The sequence below is a fragment of the Vanellus vanellus genome, assembly GCF_965231255.1.
Source record: "Vanellus vanellus genome assembly, chromosome: 2".
NCBI classification, from domain to species: domain Eukaryota; kingdom Metazoa; phylum Chordata; class Aves; order Charadriiformes; family Charadriidae; genus Vanellus; species Vanellus vanellus.
Window position 1 is genome coordinate 161,610,824 of NC_138906.1, and position 20,201 is coordinate 161,631,024.

Below are 20,201 nucleotides of genomic sequence, written 5' to 3' on the forward strand. Positions count from 1 at the left end.
CTTCCCACATTAAGATCTATGTTTGTGCTCTTTTTTTCAATTAATGTGAGCTTTCGGGTTCTTGAATTTATTATCTGCGACTTCAGTTTTATTTTCTTCAATTGGCACAGCTATAATGCAAAGTAGAACATTGCGTGTGTTGGGAGTAATCCAAGTGGAAAAGACACAGCAAATTCAAGGATACTTTTGCAAGTCACATGTATCCATAGGGCCTTTTTGGTACAAAAGTGGATAAACTTGGCAGTTCAGTCCCGTTAGGAGTTAAGATTTTTCCATATGTCCCGATTTTCCTGAAAAGAAGAAAGAAAGAAAACTGTTCATCTGTTTTTTCACATGCTTTCCCCCATTTGTTTGGCAGGACTTTGTAATGTGAGGAGACACAATGAGCCAAATGCATCCCTAGAACTGCAGAGGTCACACCAGGCCTTACATTGGCTCATTAAATTTCTATAAATATCCAGCTCTCCATTGATTTTATTTTTTTTTCTCCCTGAAATCATGTATCATTTCCTTTTCTGAGATGTGTGGTTATATATAATTTTTTAAAAAATTATATTTGCGTATCTTCGAAATGAACATTTAAGTCCAAACAAAGAGCAGTGTTGGTAGGCTGCTCCTCTCCCACGACATAGATGAGACGGTGCCTGTTAACAGCTTTGGATATTTGATCCCACTCTGCAAATCTGCTGGTATTATTATGAAGAGAGTATAGATGTGTGCAAACAACCACATTTAGTATTTCCAATACTTCTTGAAAAAAATAATTTTAAATCCCTTTATTGAAAAAAAACCACCCACAGAACGGGGCTAGAAGATCATGTGGGCAGTGGCATTCTATATATAGAATCATAGAATCATAGAATAGTATGAGTTGGAAGGGACCTTTATAGGCCATCTAGTCCAATCCCCCCTACAATGAGCAGGGACATCTTCAACTAAATCAGTTTTCTCAGAGCCCCATCCAACCTAACCTTGAATGTTTCCAGGGGTGAGGCATCTACCACCTCTCCAGCCAACCTGGGCCAGGGTTTCACCACCCTCATTGTAAAAAATTTCTTCCTAATATCCTCTTCTCAAGGGACATGGTTGTTATGAAATTCTATTGACTCAAATCATCAAGAGATTTCTCACCAACTCAGTGAGTCTGGATTTCACCTATGCTGTTCAATCCAATCAGCATGTGGATTACCCATTCTCACCAAAGCCAAGTTACAGCAGATAGGGATTTTGTTTTGTTTTCCTAGGGATAGGTCTATCCTTGCCTATGGAATCCTGAACCCGGTCTTGAATATGAGGTTAGAAACTCAAAACCATGATCCCATCTCTAACACAGACCCTTTCATAGAATTTTTAGAATTAGCAGTTATGCTCCTAAAAGTTTACATTTAGGATTGATGTTTTTCTTATCTCACAAGTCTGTTGCAGATCACCAGTATCTGCTAAGTTTAGTGACTAACATTAATGTACACTATTTCTTCTACATTTCTCAGACAGTCATTGTAGCTGAAAAAAAATGAACAGATCTCTCTGTTTCACCTCCTGAAGAGGCTGGGCTGCAATGCTCTAGCTGAACAAAAAAGGTTTGTGCAGGAATTGAAGAAAGAAGAAGTTGCCCAAAAGGCCATTTATGACTAACGATGCCACTGTCCCCAGCGTGATGGGGCTGGGAACTTAAGCATCTGAAGTTATCTGCTGAGGTTTTTGCTAGGCCTAGCTTATTGGGCTATGCAGCCTGGCTTCATATCACATAGGGTAATGGGAATTTTGGCCAACGCCTCTAGTCAAATTTGGGAAAGACTGAAGATCATTTGAGGGTCTGGGTTTTTCAGGCTGGGGCTTGAGAAATATGGCTGCTAGACTATATTTGTTCCAAACTTATCATTCATTAAAAAACCAAAAAGCACAACCAAAAAAACCCGCAGAATGCCAAGATGGTATCCCTTGTGAAAAAATGGGGTCTTTGTGTCATAAAACGGACAGTAGATTGATTTTGTAAAATTGCATAAAAAGTAGTACAAAGAAAATTTGTTAAAATTGCTTGTATGAATGAAGATAGAGTGAATTTTGGAGTGAAAATATCAATTAAATTCCTCCCACATACTATTTAAGATGTGGTGTCAGGTTCCTCAACAGGTTTAAATTTCTATTTGTGTTGGAACTCTTGCCTAGATATCAGTAAAAAAACGTAAAACACAAAAAGAAAATGAAACTCATAGCCACACATTAGTTTCTTGTTCCGGACCATATATATTAGAAAAGCATTCTATTAATAGTTGTCTGTGCTTTATGAGAACTAAAATATCTATCATTATTGGTCAATACAGCTAAAAAGATTGATAAATACATATCCTTTTCGTATGTTCACTGATGACAAACTGATTCCTCTTTAACTTGCTTTTTCATCTTGAGTAATTTACTGGTAACTCTGGCTGAACTTTAGCTAAAGTTATGTTTATCTTGTTATTTTAACATTCAAATGATTGGACAGGAGTGGGAAGTTTGGTGTTTTGGTATTGTATAGGATGTCATTTGAATTCTGAATTAATTTACATTGGCTTCTATCTGTGTGTGGAGTTTTTAAAAAGAACCAAAAACTGCATTAAGCCAACTAAGAATAGAAACTGTGACTCAAAAGGCTTTGAGATTACTTGAAATTGTTACATTAGGAGAGTAAGAACTATTTTTAAATTAAAAAAAAAAAAAAGAGAAGTGTCAGACCATCATCAGTCATTAATCATCAAAATGAGTTTTCAGTATGAAATAATTAGCCGAATTAGCCATATCTAGAACAAGGACAAAGTTCAAAATGAGTTGTATGTCCTAATTTACAACGGATCACAGTGTGACATCTCCACAGCCCCAGCTCTAAGTTATGCATTCAGTCCTAATGTAGAATAGCATGGAGGTCTGCCAGATCATATTCTTCTGTTCTGACTGCCATGATTATGGATAGCCATTAATGACAATTCCATTTTGCAACCAAAATTTTTGAGGATTTCTAGGTTGGGGTGTGTGTTGGGTTTTGGTTTTTGTCCTTTTTTTTGGGGGGGGTGTGTGTTGTTTTTTTCTTACTTTGCCAAAAGCTTGAGGTTAAGTTATTAACTTCAGCTGTTCGAAATCTGGGTTTACATCTATGCTCTGTTTGATTTGGAACAAGACTTTGAATGAACTCAACCATAACCTGGGTATTTTTGTTCTAAATTCTGACCTTCTCATCTTTTACTCTTCCCTGGTGAAGCTGTTCTTTATATGCGAAAGCAGCCACAGTCCCATATAGAAAGCAATGGAGCATCTGATGGCTAAGAAATCTCTTTCTCTCTTTCTTGCTTGGAAACGCTTAAATGGAAACTCCATCTCAGGCTTAAGGAAAATTTTCTCATATCCAATACCTTCCCTATTAAATGGGTTGGCACTGTATAATGAAAATTCCCAGCAAGTGATATTTCAGGGTCTGCTGTTGGCTGTGAATGTCACAGAGTTTCTGATTTTACCACCTGCTTTTCTGTAAACTGGGTAACTGAAATCCAGTAGTGCCTCCTTCTGAAGTGAAGTAATAATTCTCCAAGGGGACCTCATTTTAGTGTGAGTGGAGTTGTAGAGTCTGGCTCCTGGCTTCCCCATGGCTCAATTTACCACTGTCATACTGCCATATAAGAAGACCCGTGAATCTGTTTCTAAAAATGTTGACATCTTAAAAAGAAAAGGTATGCACAGAAGATGTGAAGCAATCCCTTTGCATGAAGTATTAGTGCCGTGAAGTCACCAAAGCCAAGATTTCATCCTTTCACGTAACTCTTGTTAAAATAACAGATCTGTTCCTTGAAAAGGGACTTCCATAGGGGAAGGTAGTTGCTATTAGTTTGTCTTCCTTAAAAACACTTTAAAAATCCATTTTATCATTGTCTCTGTGGTCCCTCCTTTTATCAAACTGTCCTCTGAAGTCCACCACTTGCTGGGCTCTGCATTTCCCCATTTGGAGTTGATGCTGTTGAGCCATTCTGGGGTTTCAGGAGCGCAGTTTAAAGAAGCTCAGCAAATAAAACCCATCCTGCAGAGCTAGCAGTGTACAACAGCAAAGCTGTTCTTTGCTTATCTGTCACTCCTCTCTTTCTGTCTGTTGCGGTTTAGGCCAAATCCACCACTGGGGACCTGAGGGACCCCAGACAGGACCGACAGATGCTCCCCTCTACCTCTCTACAAAGAGAGAGGCAGAGGAGGAAAAAGAGACTTATGAGTTTAGAAGAAACTAAACTACTTTAATAAAATATTAATAATAAAATAAAAAGAAATAATGAAAAATATATACAAAACCGTATCAAGCTCCCGAGATGACAATCACGTCACCGGCTGGCACTGGGGCAGTTCCAGGCTGGACTCAGTGACGGACGGGAACTGGATTCCGGATGTGGATTCAGGATCGGGATCACAGGCAGATGAACAGAGTCCTCCTCAGACGTCGGCCATTGAAGGAAGAGCCCCTGACCCTTTGATCCCTCAGCTTTTATACTGAGCATGAGGCAGATGGGATGGAATACACTGTTGGTCAGTTTTGGGTCACCTGTCCTGTCCTCTCCTCCCTGCAGGTGGGACCCCACTATGCTTTTCCGCTTCCGACCCTCCAACGTGGCAAATAACAAAGTTGGTTGGCCTTGGGGGTTATAGCAATAAGTATAAGCAAGAGCCTCTCTGCACACCATGCCTGGGCATCAGCTATAAACAATTGGCCTTATCACTCTGAGAGAGTGAACACTGACTGCACAATATGCAGTTAATTTCAGTAGTTAGAAGAGGCCCAGCTAAGAAGCAAAGTTACTGAACAAAATTGGTTCTGTTTTACCTCAAACCAGGACACTGTCACAGTAATTTTCTTCCAATGAAAACAGTGTTACTATCTGCTGCTACCTTGAGACTGCTTAGAGCTCCTACAAGGCGCCAAAATCCTTGTTTGGGTGATTCTGGCCATTTTGCACTCCCCTCTGGCAGTAACGGATGATGATCAGAGTTTGAGGGAGGAGACAGAAATGTCTAGTATTTTCCATCTAGCTGTCATCTAGATGTTTCACAGTTGTCTTTACTGCTTTTCTGTGCACATATATATGTGCTTCTTTCCCCTCATAACTTTATATTTTCTTTCTCATCCTCTCACTATTGACAGTCACTGGCCAGGGTGTGGGAGCATCAACCAGAAACGTTGAAAGCAGCCCATGAAATTGTAGTGTTTTCTACCACTGTTTTGTCTCTGTATCAAACCCATTGCAGTTGTACAAATAATTTCAATCCCTATAAGATCCCTGTTTAGGAGTTTGATCAACTCAAACTCCCGGGTTGAAGGAGGATGGAGCCAGGCTCTTTTCAATGGTTCCAAGTAACAGGACGAGGGGCAATGGGCACAAGTTAGAACACAGGAAGTTCCGTTCAAATACACGGAAACACTTCTTTACGGTTCGGGTGACAGAGCACTGGCACAGGCTGCCCAGGGAGGTTGTGGAGTGCCCTTCTCTGGAGATTTTCGAGACCCGCCTGGATACAGTCCTGAGTAATGTGCTCTAGGCAATCCTGCTATAGCAGGGGAGTTGGACTAGATGATCTCTAGAGGTCCCTTCCAACTATGAAGATTCTGTGATTCTGTGATTCTGTGAATTTTAGTTTGGGCTGTGACCTTAACAGATTTCACCTCTAGAAACATGAGGACTGAGAACACAGTCTCATTTTGGGGGAAACTCTCTGTCCCAGCTCCTTCGTTTTAGATTTAGAGCTAAGTTCATCTCTGGCATGCTTTCCCTAAATGGGTACATTTGTCCCTTTTAATTTCATGCCCTCTATTCTATTCAAAAGCGACTCTTCATTGAAAAGAAAATAGCTCCTTTAAGTATATAGTAGCTTTGCTTCAATACTGACACTAAATATTGCTGTAATATACTGGGCCAAGCAAATTATTTTTAAAGCAAAATTATTAAACTATGATCTTGCTTAATCCTTCTATAAATATTTGGGGAAGAAAAATATGCTTTAATCTTGTTTCAGTTCTACATTTTTTTGGTGAATAATCTGTGAATAATTCACTTTCCAGATGCAAAGTATTACTGAGGTATTATGATAAGACTAAGGAAAATACAACCAAAGATGTATTTCATTTAGAGGGTTGTGTGTTTGTTTTTCAAAATAGAGGCTTTGGTGCCACCAGTCATAAAATGTAAAGGAGTCATCTTGCTTTCAGCCCACCTTCCCATAATGGTTTGAACTACAAGCCTGGTTCTATTAGAGACAGTGTCAGGGTCATATCAACAGTGCTGCATTTCATGTCCAAAGATAAAATAGTTTCAGTCATGCCACCTTTTGACAACAACTTCTGCAGCCACAGCAGATGAAATCTCACTGAGTGGATCTGGGATTTGTTTATTCCTGTTCACAGACATCTGTTCTTTCTCCCAGGTCCCCTGATGCTGTCTGCCTTCATACAGCATTTAACCAAGTCAATAAGACCTTTGTCTAAATGTGGGATACAGAAAATGCAATTGGACCATACCAGAAATGTCTTCTTCTGAGCTGTGGTTCAAAGCTATGTGTTGAACATAGTTTAGTTATAATTTTCTTAGTAGAAGTTGGCCACTATTTTTCTGCAGGACTTGAATAACCTGAGTTCTGTAACCTTTGATACAAGGTCCTACGAGTGTTGTTGTCTTCCCTGGCCAGTCTTGTCTCTGAATTGTTGAAATACTCCTTATTATATGCGTTAGTCATTACATGGAACTAAACAAAAATTGTTCTTTCTTAAATCTGATATAGGTGATTATCTCAAGCTGTTTTGACTTGGCTGCCATATAAAACTTGGGGAGAACAGACTGTATGAACCAAAACCACCCAGCCAGCAGAGAAATTAGATTAAAACTATGTCAAAGAGAAATCTTCATAAACATCTCTTATTACATCTTTCCTTATCCACAGATTTGGGGCAGAATTCTGGCCCCAATGAAGCCAATGGAAAAAGTCCAATTGCTGTTAAGAAGGGCCAGGATTTTATTCCAAGTCTGTGAAATAAACCATAATTAACCTTCCTTCATGGCTGCCAGATTCCATGTCACCACTTGCTTCCGCTTTCTGAATTTAATTTTAGTGAAAATCTGTACAAAACTTAAGAGGAATCGCCAAGTGGCTTCTCCCTCTACCACTTTCTCTTATATGCCCAGTTAATTTAGAAAATGTGCCCTGTTGGCTTCCACAATTTCCTCTTGTAACAAATGTTAAAGACCCTGCATTAACTTAGTGGCCAATTCTCCTTGTTACTGCTTGCTCTTTTATGTTCTAATTTGAAGAAACCCCTCAGCTCACCACACTCTAATTAATGTTCATTAATTATTTAAAACTTTGCTTTATTCTATGAATTAAAATAGCTTCCTTTCTCCCCCAAATAAATAAATGATGGCTTTAATTATCTTTATATAAATATTTTTTTAGTTCAGGTCAGGAGCTCTTGCTGGATGTTCAGTATGTATTTGGACTGCCATTCTACCCGAAGTATGAAGACCAATTTACTCTGGAAGAAAAAGGCCTTTCCTTGCAAATTATGCAATATATCTCCAATTTTGTAAATTCTGGGTAAGTACATAGCATTTAAGAATTGCTATGATCGGGGAGGGGGCAAGGAGCAGGGGGAATGCAGTCTAGATCCTGCCCTCACTCAAGTAGCCTCCATTTCCTCTCGAAATTTGTAATCCTACAGAGGGGTCTTTGGTCAACACTATTGGAAAGTCATGGCCAAGTTGTCAAGCAGATACCAAAGATTTGTAGTATGACACTTAGCTAGAATAGGAATTTTATCTCCATGGAGCAGCTGCAAATTCCATTTAAATATGTGGGGGCTACAAATGCCTTGGTGTTGTTTCCAGAGCTTAGTTTTAGGACCTCAATTTTGAAGTCTCTTGCCTAAAAGTTCCCCTATTCCCAGAAGAAAGAGGAAATCACATGAAGACACAGTGCAACCTTTGTGAACTACTCCACAAATAACCCTCAGCTTTACTGTGCTGTGGCCATGCTTGAGAATGAGTATCTCTGGAGAGCTGGTGTGGGAACTGTGACTTTACGTGCTTTTTGGAGTACCTTGAGTGTCTTTGGGGCTGAGGGCTGAGGGCTGTTAGGATTTTTATAACCCTGTGTCTATACATGTTCTGTGTACCTGTTCCTTAGGAACCTGACTAACAAGTTATTGTCAGGTGAGACACCATGAATGATTCATCAGTCTCGACCAAATTTGAACCCTTCTGGTCCAAGGGACTGGATACACATTTCCTTGACCTAGCTGATCTCCTTCTACATTTTACTGTTCATGTAATTATTTTCTAATGATCATTTCTCCTGTTCCCTTAGAAATCCAAACTACCCTCATAGTTTCTCGAGAAGAATGTCAGGGGTGATGCCCCTCTGGCCTATGTATCTGCCAAATGACGGTGGCGATAACTACAAGGAGTTCACTGTTTCCTTGCCGACTCTTAAAGGATTGAAAAAAGCAGACTGTTCCTTTTGGTCTGATTATATAAGAAGACTGAAAGCATCCACAGGTGAGCAGAGTGTTTTCTGTCATTAAATAAAGGCTAAATTCTCTGCTTGATGTTTTCCTCTGACTGTAGTCCTGTTACATCAGTGTGGAAAGATGAAACGTCTTGCATTGTCCAGGGTCTATAGTTAAGACTCTGCTGAGACTGAAAGGATGGAACACTAAACACGCTTATTTTATAGCAAATAGTGTGTAATAAAGTTTCGTTGGCCTGGTTAGAGCTAGAGAAATCTTCTTGAAGTGATGATAGAAGATAATTAGATATGACAGAGCTATATCTTCTAACAGCTTGCTCTCTATCTGCAGTTATAACATAGACTGTGACTAAACTGGAAGACTAGCTATACGGGCCTCTTTTGTCTACTGGAAGCACCTAACATATGACTCAGGAGGAGCACAGTAACTTCTATCCAGTGTAAAGTTGTAACTGAGGCTTTAGATATATCTCATTATGGATCTTGCATGCTTTGATTTCACACTAGATAAGTTTATTTGCTTTTTTTTTACAGCAGTGCTGGTTATGTCCCATGTATTTCTCCTTTGCCTCCATAAATTTCCATGCAGCTGTGAGATTCTTTCAATTTTTTCTTACTGCTTAGGACAGTAGAGACTGTCCTTAAGACCAACTCTGCTGAGATTTCAATCTGCTGCTCTATCCTGAACACCGAATTTATTCTGGTAAATGAACTCCCCTTCATGTCTGTGTATCTTGTAAATAAATTTGGATAGCCTCAAGGAAAGCAAACAAAACCATCCCTTTTTGGCAGGCGGAGATGTTTTGAATTATTCTTGGAGGCCTGCAAGCTTACAGGTGTTTTTTATGTCCTAAGGACTCATCTTCGCAGTGAACACAGTCCAGACCCTCTGCTCTGGGGGACAGTTCTGGGAACAAAATGTACTCTTCAAGACACCAAGCTGCCCAGGCTATCTATTCCTGACAGACCACCTCAAATGGACAGAGTCATCAAGTTGGTGGTTCTGATACAAACACAAAGCATTAGTTTTCTTGTTCAAGAGACAGCTTGAATCATTACTCGAGGTCTTTCTTCAAAAGTGGACTCAAGGTTTTGCTATAGGCCTTTTCATCAGTTTCCTGCTATCCCTCAATGTCTTCCAAGCTCAGAAGGGATATTTTTATCTCTCTGATGGCTTTCTGCTGGTTGAAATATTCCTAATTTGCAAAGCTTGATTCTGATGTTTAAACAGTCCTGAGTATAACTTCTAGATCTTTTGGGACTTCATCTCACAGCATTATGACCGTGTAATGCCAGACTGAGTTGAAGGAACAGCTCTGACTGTTGACCGAGCACCACGGACAGAGGCTATTCCCAGCACTTGCAGACACCCCCCCCCCCCCCAAAAAAAAAAAAAGTGGGAAAATATCTAGGAGGGCAGATTGATTTTGAGATGGAGAAGGTTTAAAACCATCCAAACTGGCATAAGAACACAACAACATTCATGTATGGGTCAGTCCAATGGTCTGCCTAGCTCAATATCCTGCCCTCGTCAGTGGCCAAAACCAAACAGAATCATCATTGAATCATAGAAGGGTTTGGGTTGGAAGGGACCTTAAAGATCACCTAGTTCCAACTCCCCTGTCCTGGGCAGGGATACCTCCCACTAGACCAGGTTGCTCAAAGCCCCATCTAACCTGGCCTTGAACACTTCCAGGTATGGTGCCTCCACAACTTCTCTGGGCAACCTGTTACAGTGCCTCACCTCCCTCATAGTGAAAAATTTCTTCCTAATATCTAGTCTGAATCTACCCTCTTTTGGTTTGAAGCCATTACTCCTTGTCCTATCACTACACTTCCTGATAAAGAGTCCCTCCCCATCTTTCCTGTAGGCCCCCTTTAGGTACTGGAAAGCTGCTATAAGGTCTCCCTGGAGCCTTCTCCAGGCTGAACAACCCCAACCCTCTCAGCCTCTCCTCATAGGAGAAGTGCTGCAGCCTTCTGATGATCTTTGTGGCCCTCCCTCCTCTGGACTTGCCTCAACAGGTCCACATCCTTCTTGTGCTGAGGGCTCCAGAGCTGGATGCAGTACTCCAGGTGGGGTCTCACAAGAGGGGTGTAGACTTAAAAAAACTTGAATGTCAAACATAAAAACTGAGAGGAGAGAAAAACACACTGAAAGAGTTCACAAAGATGAGTCAAATTTTTGAAAACAAGCCACACAGTGTGAGATTTATGGAGTATAGCATGTCAAGCAGAAGGTTTAAAAAGTACATGTCAACATGTTATTCTGCAAGCAGAAGTGAGTACACCCTGCCTGCTCTTCAAGCCAGCATTTGCTTGTCCTTATTACCATGGTAATGGAGCTACACAGTTGACTTCTACTAGACTCCATCTCATAGCAACATTGGCTTGTCGCTTTGCTTCAATAGTCTTCTTTAATCTTATCTCTCCCTGCAATGCTGAAACTTCTTACATGACTTCTACTTATATAGGCATCACATCAAACCCATTTCTACTCCAGACCTCATCATGGGATGGTTACTTACAAATACTTGTTTTGTGGGTCTATTGATAACAAGCTGAGCCACCCTCCTTGTGAAAAAAGACTCGTGATGTTCATCAGTTCAGCTAGAGGGACTCTATGAATTTCGAATGCTGATGGTTGAACACCTTCGATTTCTTTTTGAGAACAAGTTGTGCTGAAATTCATGCCAAAGCACTGTCAGTCCATCAGTACAAGTTCATCACTTGCATTGCTCTCAAAAATTACATTCTGCGGGAGTGGACAAGTGAGATTGTAGAATGTGTTCAATCAAGAGAACTGTATTTTTTTTTTTTTTTAAGTCCCTAAGCATCACGTTGCTGCTTGGTTGGTGTTCCTCCTTGCACCTGATCTAGCTTGCCATACCTCCTTTCAGAGCTGAAGCACTGCACCTCTCTTGTTACCTGACCGCTCCAGCATCTGTTCCTGGACTGCTGCCAGGCTGTCACATGGGATTCTGGTGTGATATTGGATGCGAGGCTTGAGAGAGCAATGCTGCAAACCATTTTTGGATGATGTACCTTGCACTCCATCCTGAGAGGGAACTAATTGTCAGTCAACTGCTGTGAGATCCAATCTAACACCTACTTTGTGGAAAAAAAGAGCAGCTTCCTGCCTTTCAATAATTATAAATCTCCATGATAGTGTTTTTGGATTGTATGGTACACTGTTTGTACTGCTAACTCTCAGTTGTTGTGGGTTGCAATTTCATAGAATCATAGTCATAGAATCATCTAGGTTGGAAAAGACCTTTAAGACCATCGAGTCCAACTATCAACCTAACACTGCCAAAACCGCCACTAAACCATGTGTCTAAGCATCACGTCTGCCCGTCTTTTAAATACCTCCAGGGATGGTGATTCCACCACTTCCCTGGGCAGCCTGTTCCAATGCTTGATAACCCTTTCAGTGAAGAATTTTTTCCTAATCTAAACCTCCCCTGGTGTAACTTGAGGCCATTTCCTCTTGTCCTATTGCTTGTTACTTGGGAGAAGAGACCGACCCCACCTCGCTACAGCCTCCTTTCAGGTAGTTGTAGAGAGAGATGAGGTCTCCCCTCAGCCTCCTTTTCTCCAGGCTAAACAACCCCAGTTTCCTCAGTCGCTCCTCATAAGACTTGTTCTCCACACCCCTCACCAGCTTTATTGCCCTTCTCTGGACATACTCCAGAACCTCAGTGTCTTTCTTGTAGTGAGGGGCCCAAAACTGAACACAGTATTTGAGGCGGGGGCTTCACAAGTGCCAAGTGGGACAATCACCTCCCTAGTCCTGCTGGCCACGCTATCCCTCATACAAGCCAGGATGCTGTTGGCATTTGTAGTCTCATGCCAAATAGATTGAATTTACAAGTGTGGCAGCAAGAGGCATTGCTAATCCAGTTTTCACATCCAGGTGCAAAGCTGTAGAGGGTCTATTCTGATGCAAACTCAAACAACTGTGACAAATCCTGATTTGTCCATCGGACCTCTTCATTCAAATCAATATCTTTCCAGCTTCATATATCACCTGTGATCTACAAGAAAAAAAAAAAAAAATCCTGACATATTTCAGTAAAATGGAGAACTGGAAAAAAAACAGTGATCATAAAATCTAACTGCAACTGAATTTTCAAATTTTTTTCTTGATCCTTTGTTTACTGTCATGTGAAATATCTTGACTTAAAAATGTCAGATTAGGTCTAACTAAAAGCTCAAAGGTTAGACCCTTAGGTCTAAGAGCCTAGGTCTCAGTCCCACAGAAAACTGAGTTACTCCTAAACTCATAAATAGCAGTTTCTGAAATAAAGCTTCTCATATTTAGAATCTCTTATACAGCTGAATTTATGTGTCTTTTAGGTTATTCACTGCTGGATCTAGAAGCTGTTGTGTATATATCCAGCTTAACTGTTACCTGTAACAGTTCCTTTTAGTAAAAATTCCATTTAGTAAAAATATTGTCCAAGTTGAAGTAGGTGTTTCATTTTGTGATCAGACTGCAATATTTAATGATGGAATGTATCATTTCTTCCTGGCATATAATTGAAATGCATGTTGTCGTAATTGAAGATTTTTTAACAAAAGTCATGTCATAAATACAATGATTCTTCATGGTATTTCCTGGCAGTACCTTTACAAATTATGGAGGAATGTTTGAATCTGTTTCATTGCAGATGACCTATAAATCTGTTGAAGTTTTGTTTGAAGCTGGTTTGTAAAGTTGGCATTTTTGGGGGCAGTTTACCTGGGGAATTATGAAAGTGACGGTACTTGAGAAGGTTTGGATGTAGTAAATGGAGTTCTCGTGGTTGCATTTCAAAGACATGCTTTATATTCTGAATCATGATGGTTTCCATGGGAAACATCAAAACGAGAAACAAGAAAAATGACCATTGTGGAAAAAAAGCTGTGGATGGCTTTTTCCAGGGAATGTGTTAACAACTTGAAATTCAGTTAAAAACAGGAGCTCCAGAATGTTTATGCATATTCAGCCAGTATGTCTGAATGCTAAAATTCCCCTTTCATAGTGTGGTGGACTGTGCTGCCTAACAGTGAGTCCCTTTATTAAGGGGCCTCTCACTGCATCCCAAACAGGTGGACTTGGATTCAGTCTACATCTCTTACTCATCTAACTGGTATCTAAACAAAATCAGTCCTCCTAAAATAAGCGTCTCTGTAAGCAGTGTTGCAACTGCGGAGAAGGAGGTACCTTTAGTGCCTCCAAAGTGAAATCTTGTCTGCCTAACTCATGTGCCTAAATTTAGACATTTACGCATACTTTACATGTCCAAATTGGCCAGACTGGACCCCACCTGTAGAAAATTCAACAGCTAGCAAAGCTGAAGCATTCTCCATTAGCTCTTGAGACACCATGTTTAGCCACACAAGCGCCAAATAAAGCAACAGTGTTCATAGTTCAGGCTTGAATCAAGACTGAATCAGGAATGTTGTGATTAACGTTCATCTTTTACCCCTTCATTCACACCTTCTTTTGGAAATCTCCACTAGAAAACAGATTCCTTTAGTATGAGGGACATCTGTGCAGCAATGAGAGAGCTCTGGCTAGAATACATTAAATAAACACCATCAGTACACTTTCTTGGCACAGTTTGGTGGTGTTGAGGCAATTGCATTACTGCAATAGGGTGGAAGACTAAAATCATAGAAGGTAAAGAATAAGGCAGAAGAGATCTATTGGAGGTGGGTGCCTGGGGCTTTATGTATTTCAGACAGGCAAAAAAATAATGTTCCCCACGCTTCCTGCCTGGTAGGTAAGTATCAGGAGATAATACAAAAAAGAGAACAAGTCTTGCACAAGTGGAGTGCAAACTATTATGCATTCCAGTGGCAGTTATTTAAAGTGTGTTGGAAGCATGATACCATTAGGTGTACCTGCCATTACCCTAAACCATTTTGCAAATGGACTGCAAACCGATAAAAATCGCTTCCTGAACATTTATAACTGCATAAAAGGGCTCTTAAGTGTCATTGACAAAGTGTATAACTTCTAGCTTGCTGCATCAAAGACATGACATTTATTTTAATCTTAATTATATTGCCTTTTCAGGAAGTGCAAGTAATGGAGAGCCATCTGCAGAAAACAGCCCTAGTGAAGCTCCCAGTGAAGGACTTACTACCCAGGAGAGCCAAGCACTGGGAGACAAGGTGGCTTACAGCAGATAGAAAATCACAGTGCTACTGGATGAACAAGTTGCTTCCTTTAGTTAACTTTCTGAACAAGTAAAATAGACCTGTAAGGAAAGTAGTTTTTCAAGAAAATTGTTGAATATGGCATGAAATAAGCCCTACAGCTATTATTTTAGGTCAAAAGAAACTGTAATTAAAAAACTGAAGTACCAATAAAAACTGCAAAAAAAACCCAAAACAAAAGTACTTGGACTTCATTTCTTGCAACTACCCAAATCATAGAAACATAGAATGGTTTAGGTTGGAAGGGACCTTGAAGACTGAGTTCCAACACCCCTGCCATAGGCAGGGACACCTCCCACTAGACCAGGTTGCACAAGGCCACACCCAGCCTGGCCTTGAACACTTCCAGGGATAGGGCCTCCACAATTTCTCTGGGCAACCTCTTCCAGTGCCTCACCACCCTCAAAGTGAAAAATTTCTTCCTAATGTTCAATCTGAACCTGCCCTCTTCCAGTCTAAAGCCATTCCCTCTCGTCCTATCGCTACATGCCTGAGTAAAAAGTCCTTCCCCAGCTCTCCTGTAGGCCCCTTTTAGGTACTGGAGGGCCGCAATAAGATCTCCCCGGAGCCTTCTCTTCTCCAGGCTGAACAGCCCCAACTCGCTCAGCCTCTCCTCATAGGACAGGTGCTCCAGCCCTCGGATCATCCTCGTGGCTCTCCTCTGGACACGCTCCAGCAGGTCCATGTCCTTCTTATATTGGGGACTCCAGAGCTGGATGCAGTGCTCCAGGTGGGGTCTCACGAGAGTGGAGTAGAGGGGCAGAATCACCTCCTTTGACCTGCTGGCCACACTTCTTCTGATGCAGCCCAGGATACGGTTGGCCTTCTGGGCTGCGATCCCACATTGCTGGCTCATGTTGAGCTCCTTGTCAATCAGCACCCCCAGGTCCTTCTCCTCAGGGCTGCTCTCCAGCCATTCCCTGCCGAGCCTGTATTTGTGCTTGGGATTGCTCCGACCCAGATGTAGGACTTTGCACTTGGCCTTGTTGAACTGCATGAGGTTGGCTTGGGTCCACCTCTGCAGCCTGTCCAGGTCCATCTGGATGGCATCCCTCCCCCTCAGCGTGTCTACTTCACCAAAGAGCTTGGTATCATCGGCAAACTTGCTGAGGGTGCACTCAACCCCACTGTCCATGTTGCTGACAAAGACATTGAACAGTACAGGCCCCTGTACCGACCCCTGAGGAACGCCACTCGTCACTGCTCTTGACTTGGACATTGAGCCGCTGACTGCAACTCTTTGAGTGCGACCATCCAGCCAGTTCTTTATTCACTGAGTGGTCCATTTGTCGAATCCACGTCTCTCCAATTTAGAGATCAGGAAATTGTGTGGTACGGTGTTGAACGCTTTGCACAAGTCCAGGTAGATGACATCAGTTGATCTTCCCTTGTCCACTGCTGTTGTAACCGCTGCGTAGAAGGCCACCAAATTTGTCAGGCATGACTTGCCCTTGATGAAGCCATGCTGGCTGTCACCAATCACCTCCTTGTTTTCTATGTGCCTCAGCAGAGTTTCCAGGAGGATCTGCTCCATGGTCTTGCCAGGCATAGAGGTGAGACTGACTGGCCTGTAGTTCCCTGGGTCTTCCTTATTTCCCTTTTTGAAAATAGGGGTCATGTTTCCCCTTTTCTAGTTAACAGGAACCTCACCAGACCTCCACGGCTTCTCAAATATGTTGGCTAGTGGCTTAGCGACTTCATCTGCCAGTTCCCTCAGGACCCGCAGATGTATCTCATCAGGTCCCATGGACTTGTGCACCTTCAGATTGCTCAGGCAGTCTTGCATTTGATCTTCACCTACAGTAGGCGGTTCTTCATTTTCCCAATCCTCGTCTTTGCATTCTGCTTCGTGGGCAGTGTTACTGCAGTCCTTCCCAGTGAAGACTGAGGCAAAAAGTCATTGAGTACCTCAGCTCTGTCTCTGTCCCAGGTAACCAGTTCTTGCATTTCCTTCTGGAGAGGGCCCACATCTTTCCTAGTCTTTCTTTTCTCACTGACATACTTAACGAAGGATTTTTTGTTTGTCTTAATGTCCCTGGGCAGATTTAGTTCTATCTGGGCTTTAGCTTGTCTAACCCGATCCCTGGCTGTTTCTACAATTCCTCTGTATTCCTCCCAGGCTACCCGCCCATGTTTCCACTCCCTATAGGCCTCCTTTTTCCTTTTGGTCATGTCCAGGAGCTCCTTGTTCATCCATGCAGGCCTCATGGCTTTTCTGCCTTCCTTCCTCTTTGTAAGGATGCATCGCTCCTGAGCTTGGAGGAGGTGATCCTTGAATATTAACCAACTTTCTTGGGCCCTTCTTCCCTCCAGCACTTCATCCCATGGCATCATAGCAAGCAGATTCTTCAAGAGGCCAAAGTCAGCTCTTCCAAAGTCCAGGGTGGTCAGTTTGTTGCGCACTTTCCTCGCTGACTCCGAGGATCTTGAACTCAACCATTTCATGGTCACTATAGCCCAGGCTACCCTTGAGTTTGACCCTGTCTACCAGCCCCTCCTTGTTGGTAAGAACAAGGTCCAGCATAGCTCCTCTCCTCGTTGGCTCCTCAACCACTTGGAGAAGGAAGTTGTTGTCAATGCCATTCAAGAACCTCCTGGATTGCTTATGCTTGGCTGTGTTACCCTTCCAACAGATGTTAGGGTGGTTGAAGTCACCCATGAGAACCAGGGTCTGTAAACGTGATGCTGCCCTTATCTGTCTATAGAGGGCTTCATCCGCTCAGTCTTGGTTGGGTGGCCTGTAGCAGACCCCCACTGTAATGACCCCTGCTCCTGATTTCCCTTTAATCCTGACCCATAGGCTCTCAGTCAGCTCTTTTCCATCCCTAGGCTGAGTTCCATGCACTCCAGCTGGTCATTGACATATAGGGCAACACAGCCTCCTTGTTTCTCTTGCCTGTCTCTCCTGAAGAGCCTGTAGCCTTCCATGACAACGCTCCAGTCATAGGAGTCATCCCACCAAGTTTCTACGATGACAGTGAGATCGTAGCCTTGGAGGCGTGCACATATCTCTAGCTCCTCCTGTTTGCTCCCCATGCTACGTGCATTTGCATAGAGGCACTTCAGCTGTGTCTTTGTTGAGGCTGACTTGGCTGGAACAGTTGTAATTACTTTGCACTGCTCTCCATGCAGAATTCCTTTGCCGTGTATTAACAGTGCCTCCCCATTGGCTCCTGTTGGTCCAGGAGCTCCTGGCTCGTCTACGTAACACTTTGAGCATGCTGCAGCGTAGCCAGCACATTTCAGAGCGAATGGCTGCAGGCCCTCACCAGCACCCCATTCCTCTTTGCTTGCTACAGCATCCCTTGGCTGGTCACAGGCAAACCTGGTAATACCCCTTTCCCCTGTCTAGTTTAAAGCCCTGTTAATGAGCCCTGCTAATTTTTGGGCAAAAACCCTTCTCCCCCTTTGAGTGAGAGAACCCCTGTCTGGTGCCAGCAGGCCTGGTGCCACATAGGCCATTCCATTGTGCAAAAACCAAAATTGTGGCGGTGACACCACCTGCAAAGCCATGTATTAACAGACTGAGCTCATCTGTTTCTTTCAATGTCATTGCCTGCAGCTGGTAGTAGGGACAAAAAAATAACCTGTGCTCCAGATCCCCGTAGTAACTGTCCCAAGGCCCTGATATCTCTTTTAATCATCCTCATACTCCGATCTGCACATTCATCACCCCTCACGTGGAACAGGAGCAGCAGGCAGTAGTCCAAGGGCTGAACCAGGCTAGGGAGTCTCTTTGTGATGTCCCTGACCTGTGCCCCAGGGAGGCAGCAGACTTCCATGAGAGTGGGGTCTGCCCTACATATCGGGCCCTCTGTGCCCCTCAGAGCTGAGTCGCCCACAACTATAGCCCTCCTTTTCTTCCTTGTAGAGGTGGTCTTAATACGGTGAGTAGGCTTTTCTGGTCCTGGCGAGTCCTCTCATGTATTTGGACCTTCAGCTGTTCTACCATGCCCAGGGCCTCATTCCTGTTTTACAGTGGTACAAGGGGAGGGGAGGCAGGCAAGGCAGCTCACTTGCTGCCCCTGACAGAGACTCGCCTCCATTCACCATTTTCCGGTAGGCCACTGCCTTCCTTTCCTTCAGCCCTACAAGGCAAGGAGATGATATCTCTCTGATCTTTTTTTTATTTCCGGTGTCTGGCCCGATCTCTCTTGCAAGGAGCTCAAGGCCTGGGTCCACCAGTCTATTTCTTTCTTACTCTCCCTGATACTCCTTAGTAGCTCAACTTCATCCCTGAGCTCTGCCACCAGGCGCAGCAGATCATCCAATTGCTCACACCTCACAACACATTGTAGTACCACCAGCCAACACATTGTAGTACCACCAGCCAACACATTGTAGTACCCCAGCCAGAAAAGGCTGTACACTGAAACTCTGAGAAGTCCCTCAGATGATGAGGCTCACATTTGCTAGATGCCATAACTGACTACTTCTTTTTTGTTATCCTATCACAAGCTGCCAATAGGAGTGGAGCCTGGTTCGGCATTCTGAAGAAAATTAAAAAGCTTCAAAATAGGGAAGAGTCGGATCCAGGAAGAATGACGTAAGAAGGGAATCAAAAGTGTGCATTAAGTGTGTTCATGTGAAGTCAGGCACATGCACATGCTATATTCAGCTCATGATCACCTGTGAAAAGATGTATAAGACCACTTGGTTAAAGCACAACACACAACAGAGATAATATAAAGCATGTGTTAATTAAATCTTAGAATATGCTGTCTTTAGAACATTTATCTTTTGTAAGGAGAAGGTGAGATGCAGAATACTTTTGGAAACATAAGGAAAAGTGGATCATGGAGTACCTCAGCTTTGAATGTAGTTTAAGTTAGGTTGTTAATTTATTGCTGGGATCATTTGGCAATAGATAATCCTCAATTGACAGTAAATCACACGCATGTTCATGATACTTGAGAACAGAAAGTGAAATCAAGGCTGCCCTGAAACTAATAGCAAAATTTCCATTGATTTCAGTAGGACCCAAATTTCTTGTACAGTGTTGAAATGATTTATTAAAACAGCTCATAGTTTTGTTTGCTGCTTGGGACCTTTGCGAGTGCATGAGCAGTTACTACTGTCTGCCATGTATCCAAGTTTCCAAAGATTTTACCTAGCTAGAAGAAAAACTGTGTAACACTCATAGTTGTTATACTTACATCCTTTTCAATAAGCAATAAAAATAACAGAAGAATCAAGAAGCTTGTAAACTAATCAAATATAAAAAAGTAAAGATGGTGAAATCAAACTGTTTTCCATCATTATCTTTACCTTTGCTAGCTAACTGGTATTGAAAAAAAAAAAGAAAGATTTAAGAACTTTTTAAAAGCCCAGATCTTAATCATATAGCTCAACAAAGGATGATTTCTTTGCAGTAACTATAGATGCAGCAGTTCTGATACCTTGGCCAAGACTGGGTTTACTTTTTCCTCTTTTGGAACTGCTCCTGGAAATCAACGTCTAATAGA

General features: G+C 42.3%; 1 protein-coding gene across 1 annotated transcript in view; it reads left to right on the top strand.

The window, feature by feature from the left end:
* TG (thyroglobulin) overlaps positions 1-14,775 on the top strand; it is a gene marked incomplete at its 5' end in the record, with an annotated part of 167,437 nt that extends 152,662 nt beyond the window's left edge. Inside the window, 3 exons of the mRNA XM_082479172.1 lie at positions 7,456-7,596; positions 8,365-8,555; positions 14,594-14,775. Coding sequence (XP_082335298.1) covers positions 7,456-7,596; positions 8,365-8,555; positions 14,594-14,709 — 448 coding nt within the window. The 3' untranslated portion in view covers positions 14,710-14,775. The remainder of the gene's footprint in view (positions 1-7,455; positions 7,597-8,364; positions 8,556-14,593) is intronic.
* Between the last annotated feature and the right edge of the window lie 5,426 nt (positions 14,776-20,201).